General features: G+C 47.2%; 1 protein-coding gene across 1 annotated transcript; it reads right to left on the reverse strand.

The window, feature by feature from the left end:
* Positions 1-3,072: 3,072 nt before the first annotated feature.
* Positions 3,073-5,609, reverse strand: spred3 (sprouty related EVH1 domain containing 3). The gene is made up of 3 exons (XM_076281465.1): positions 5,596-5,609; positions 4,211-4,388; positions 3,073-4,071 (listed from the first exon to the last, which is right to left on the reverse strand). Exons 1-3 carry the CDS (start codon positions 5,607-5,609, stop codon positions 3,073-3,075), a joined length of 1,191 nt encoding a protein of 396 aa, XP_076137580.1.
* Between the last annotated feature and the right edge of the window lie 662 nt (positions 5,610-6,271).

The raw sequence follows: 6,271 nt of genomic DNA on the forward strand, positions 1-6,271 counted from the left end.
GATTATTTCCAAGTTTCATTGTATCCATATGATGTGTCATCATAATACCATGCGGCATTATGTTGGTTTGTTTCTTAGTAACACTATACAACAATTTGCCACTTTTTAAAATATGCTTTTACCAGGGAACTAGTTTTGCCATTTTGATGTGACGTCCCCACCAGCTATCCAGGATTATGTACTTTATAGTTTGTGGTGTTTCGTGGAACACATCACGAAAATGATAGAAAACCTTTCACAGAACAAAATTGCCGACTGTATTGCCAATAGACAATAGCAATGCCAACAAGGCTCTGGGTAGCTCACAAGTTTTTAGACCAAAACTCTGTACTGCTGCTTTAAGTCATTACATTCATTGAGAATTTTTAGCCCTACAGTATGAGAGCCCACTGTCACCACCTAGTGGGCAGTCATGGCTGGTGTTTAGTGTATGCAGTCATTCACAAACACTGAGGCTAAAGCCTTAAGGTACACTAAAACAGAAGACCTCATATAATGAGAAATGCTTACACTGTTAGTCTCTCCAGGGAAACGTTCATGCCAAAGCCTCCAGGCATGTTAAAGGATTATTGATTGAAGCATTTCGTTTTTGCCTCTTGTGCCGATAGACAGTAACTTGTGCAAGTGTTGACGGATTTGACAGGTCTAACATGATATACAGTACATCATAGGGGTTACTCTTGCTTTAACTTCTTAGGAGTAAAAACATGCACACAATATTGAGAGAGCAAACATTTCATTAAAATATAGAGTGAGGGTTTAATTAATGATACAAACCCACGATATGTAACACCTCAAAGCAGCACATTGGCACAAAGTCAGAGAAGTAAGACAGCACAGAAAATAAAAACCCGTTTCCAAAAATAAATAAAGAATCAGAATAAATATCTCCATAAATAAATAAACAGGTAATATTTTTCATTAATTACTGTCAACTCAGAAATACATATTAAAATATGCACATTAGCAGAAATAAATTACTCAAATAAAAGAGTACTTTACGTACGTACTTACTTGGAAATGATTATTGATTAATTAAATCAAAAGGCACATTTATTTAAGATGTAAGGATGGGGCCTTCTAGAATGATCTCAGCAAGGTTCTGATTTTCCCTCTTTTTGTGTTTCATAGTGTGCACTAACTGTGCACTGTGTGTTTATTCAGCTTGTGTATGTGTGTGTTTGGGTGTGATTATCAGAGATATGGCAGCACTGTGAGACAGTGTATTGTCAACAGTATATTGCACTGTTGTGTCACTCGTGATCCTCTTGGTCCAGCATCGGAAGGAGGTGGTCTACAGCAAGTACAGTCTGACACAGCTCGTGTCTGTGCGCTGACTAGCACTGCAACCTGTCACTCGGGCCTAGAACACAATCACTCTAATATAAAGTGATGTACATCATTTGCCTAATACAATTGTGTAACCTTGGACACAGTGCATGACTTGAACACTGTCTTAGTGCAGGGGTCTGTGTCGTGTTAAAATACATCCCAGTGGTAGAGGTGTTAATTTTTTGTGATTGTAGCCCCCCCCCCCTTCCCCAAATGAATTAGTCACCTATTCCAACAATACTAGCAGTACTCATTCACAAATAACCAACTAAAGGTTATGTGCTGTAGGATAGGTCAAAAGGTTACATAGCAGCTTTGAGAAATTATGTTTAAAGCAATGTAACTAGAAAATGATAATCATATCCTGCTGAGATCCCCATCAGTTCCACAGACTGGTATGCCTGAACAAGTTGCACTCAGTGAGGCCTGGATGAGAATTTTAAGCCACCTTAGTTTAAGACTCTGACTCATGGATGGTGTGGACTGGATTAAAACACCACAACCAGGGTTCTTTTTTTACCGTTCCCAGAGAACGGTTCTGAGTGACATGTCCAATGCACGGACCCTGCTCTGTCTCTCTGTGTCCAGCTATGAGGATTTTGGGCCCGGGCGGCTTCCTGTTCTTAATCTGTTTACACATGATACATCATGCCATTGTTCATTGCACGCTACCTCTACGCTTCATACATGTTGACATGTAGGTCACTGAGTCTAGAGGGTATTTCTGAATGAGTCGTCTTTTTTCTATTTTGGAACAGTAATGTGTTGTGGCATCTTCCCATCCCACCCAGTGCATTTTTTGATGAGTCAGGTTAAACTGCCTCAACAAAGGTAATTGGTCTGTTTTTTTGTCTTTGTAACCATGCTATCAACACACATAAATAGTACACAAGTTCCCATGGCCCCCTCTGTGCTGTGGTCTTACTCAGTAGCCCAAAGACAGCACAGGAAGCTGACCACTGCACAGAACACCACTCCTCATCCCTCCAGATAACCCACTCTCAAACATGAGGTAAAACTTAGTAAATAGGAGGTAAAGGGGATTGTGTTTGCCATATTAACTTATAAAATAAATGATTCCAAATCAAATAAATAGAATTGAGTCAGAAATCGTCCCCCAGTGTTTTCTGTGTTTGTGTGTGTGAGAAGGGAAGGGTAATCTGTCAAGATCACAAACGTCAAAGAAAATATACCCATAAAATGGCAAGAATACTAATAAACATTTGTTTTTTGTGTTTTCATCCTGAGATGAAAGAAGTGAGAAACAAACTTCATGACTGAAACAGTTTACACATCATTACCACTTCCTCTACAACTCTCCCTCTACTCCCAAAGTGACCATTTGACCTAGCCAATAATCAGTTAGCTCAGAGAGGCATCTGGGATAGTAGAACTCAACAGCCCACATCTATAGGCAGGCCAGTGCCCTACGGGCACATATAGAGTTAACAATGGAATGCAGCACGAAGCCATGAGGTGGAGATGTGGTGGATGGGAACGAGGTCTGGCACTCCAGCTGGGAAGGACTCGCGTCTTTCTCACAGTTCTCTGTGCTCGCTCTCTTCTCGTCTCGTCTCGTCTCGTCTCCCAAGCCTGACGCAGCCTGAAAACAAACCCTTGGATCCCGCCGAAACACACCTCCGCCGATCCTACTGACATCTCTCCATCTCCATCTCTCTCTCTTTCTGTCCAGGCCCCGCCCGTGCCACCGCTCCCCCCCCCCCACACCCCCCCCCCCCCTCACCGCACCGCCTTGTGCTTGCCTCCGCAGCAGCCGCACCTCTCGCCGCAGCGCAGGCAAGCGCGGAGCGGGAGGTAGCAGCACATGCAGGGCACGAAGAGCGAGAGCGCCAGCAGCGCCAGCCAGCGGGCGCAGCACAGCGGGTGCGGCCGGCCGCCCAGCGAGTCCTCGCACGAGCACGGCTCCCAGAACTCCCCCTCCGAGTCCGACATGCAGTGGTAGAGCAGGCTCTCGGCGCACCACACGCACGTCCACTGCCGCAGGCAGTGCAGCGCCGGGTCGGGCGCGTCGCGGCAGCGGCCCCGGCCGTTCTCGGAGGCGCTGAAGACCGAGCGGCAGTAGACGCAGCGCGACGAGCACGACGACAGGCCCTGGGGGCACGGGCTGTCCTCGTCGGGCGAGATGGCGTCTCCCCCGGCGACGCTGCTACCACCCCCGCCGCCTCTCCTGTGAGTCCGAGAGCGGGGCGTGGCCAGCGAGGTGTGGATGCAGCACGGCGAGGGCGAGCCCTTACCCGTCTCCTGGGGCGACCCCCCCGTCGGAGACATTCCTGACGTGGCGTTGGGCATGGCTGTGCAGGTGGGCGAGGACAGGTGCCGGCCGGAGCCCTTGGGGTCCAGGGAGATGGTGACCTCGCAGCCGGCTGTGCCCACGCCGGCCAGCTCCTTCTCGAAGCGCACCACGCACACCTCCTTCTCCGGCCCGGTCCCGACGACCACGCCTCCCGTGAGACCTCCCACCTTGGTCTGCGTGGCCCCGGCACACCGGTAGTCCTCGTACCCGCGCGAGCCCCACAGGTCCTTACAGGGGTCCAGGTTGCGCAGGTCGCCCTCCTCCAGGAGAGAGACGGTGGGGGAGAGCGGGGACAGTGGGGAGGAGGGGGGAGGTGCCAGGGGAGGGGTGGCTGGGGCGGGGGTAGGGGGCGGTGGCGCTGGGGGGTTCAGCACCGCCGTCACCTGGCAAACATGCTGCTGCAGCACCACTGGCCGTGTGTGGATCTGAAGGGGAAAGGAGACAAAATGAGCTACCAACACACGCAGGCTAATCCAACCTCCTCAAAATGATGTCCGAATCTCTATGGGATTCCAATGAATTGTTAAGTAGGAGTTTTTGTTTGTGTGCTTGTTCATTGGTTACCTGAGCAGGGGTCGTCTGTGTGGTAACAGCATGCCCTGATCCATAGCCAAAGTCCTCTGTGGCAGATCGCACAAAGCATGTAGAGGACGACTCGCTAGTCACTATGGTGATAGGCTTGGGCAGCATCTCCTTCCTACTATTAGAGGACGACTCACTGCCTGTATGAGACTGACACAGACTGCAAGTCATCACACTCATACACTCCCTTATAGCCATAGTGCATATATGACACTGACACAGACTACAACTCATCATCATACTGACACACTTCCTCATAGCTCACTGCATATATGAGACTGGCACAGACTGCAAGTAAACATACTCACACTTCCTCATAGCTCACTGCATATATGAGACTGGCACAGACTGCAAGTCAACATACTCACACTTCCTCATAGCTCACTGCATATATGAGACTGGCACAGACTGAAAGTCAACATACTCACACTTCCTCATAGCTCACTGCATATATGAGACTGGCACAGACTGCAAGTCAACATACTCACACTTCCTCATAGCTCACTGCATATATGAGACTGGCACAGACTGCAAGTCAACATACTCACACTTCCTCATAGCTCACTGCATATATGAGACTGGCACAGACTGCAAGTAAACATACTCACACTTCCTCATAGCTCACTGCATATATGAGACTGGCACAGACTGCAAGTCAACACACTTCCTCGTACTGACAGACCACAAATTAGCACACTCATACTCTTCCTCATACTGGCACAGACTGCAAGTCATCACACCTATACACTTCTTCATAGCTCACTGCATATGAGACTAACACAGACTGCAAGTCATCACACGCATACACTTCCTCATACTGCAACAGACTGCAAGTCATCAAATTTTCTACACTTCCTCATTTGTACACTTCCTCAACTGCATGTATGAGACTAACAAAGATGGTAAATGACTGTATTTATTTAAGGCTTCTGTATAAGGCAGAGGTTCTACTCCACTTCAGTCTCCAACAGTCTCTATCTTGCTCACTTTCAAAGTATCTTGAGAGTAAGAGCTCACTGGCTCATAGAAGTTCATATCTGTAAATAGGATTCACTAAACTGAGCTAGTGTGAAAGCTTTGTAGACTTGTCCCCCTCCAATTACACTGAGGGTTTCAGGGGCTATTCTTATTATCGTATTCTAATGAGAGTGCCCTCAAAACAGGACTTTCCTTAAGTGTAAAAAGTCTTAACATTAGATTTCTCTACCTCCACCTCCTGACCAGAACAACAGCAAACACTACTACACTGAAATGACAGGTTGGAGTACAATTCTGCATAAATGTGTTAGTATAGTATAATAAAATTTCTAATCAAAATGTTCATGACTTCTGGAATAAAAATGGCTGACAGTCAAAAAGGTACTCACTGCTTGACCGTCATCTTCTGTGTCACCCTCCTCTGGAGTCGAGGAAGAGGGAGAGTCTGATCCTACAAAACAAGAGAAAGAATGATGAAGAAGAAGTGGTATGAAAGTGTACCTATTTGTACCTCAAATAATTCTACCCCTGAACAATAATGTAATTAATGTTGGTTAATCTTAAGTACAACACTTCAAGTTGTAGCAACTGGAGCACACCAGGTTCACAACAGATGCCCTAATAATGCAGCTTTGTTGAGCCCTATTTGACACCATAAACAACACACGTCTTTCCAGCTCCTTTATTTGTCCTTGCTAATTGAAGACCATCTGTCTGTACCTCTCTCCAGTTTGTCAAGGACACTTTGAAGGCCTCGCTCAAAGGAGATGGCTTCAGCAGGACTCTGGAAAGTCAGACCAAACTTCCTGTCTTCCACCCGCCAGTGATGGAAAATGGGGTTCACCTTGTTGTACACCAGGCCCCTCTGCACAGCACACTCCAGCACGGGCTGCACAAATGGGGAAGGGGGAGAAGGTTACTAAGCCATTAGAAATAGAGGCATCTGGATAGGCCAGACACCTTCAGCAAGACACAGACTGGGTTATGAAGGGGGTGATTCCTGTGGTGGGGACTGAGAGTTTTTGGAAAGGAACAAGAAAAAAAAAGGCTTTGTAATCCGAGGAC

Source organism: Alosa pseudoharengus, unplaced genomic scaffold (genome assembly GCF_046254945.1).
Source record: "Alosa pseudoharengus isolate Yale_2024_CS ecotype anadromous, Long Island Sound unplaced genomic scaffold, YU_APseudo_1.1 YU_APseudo_1.1_scf_13, whole genome shotgun sequence".
Lineage (NCBI taxonomy): Eukaryota > Metazoa > Chordata > Actinopteri > Clupeiformes > Clupeidae > Alosa > Alosa pseudoharengus.

Bases quoted from the DNA above. Each gene is read 5' to 3' on its own strand.
- spred3 (XM_076281465.1), bottom strand. The intron at 4,072-4,210 runs GTAACCAATGAA...TTTCCCCTTCAG, and splicing joins CACAGACGACCCCTGCTCAG to ATCCACACACGGCCAGTGGT.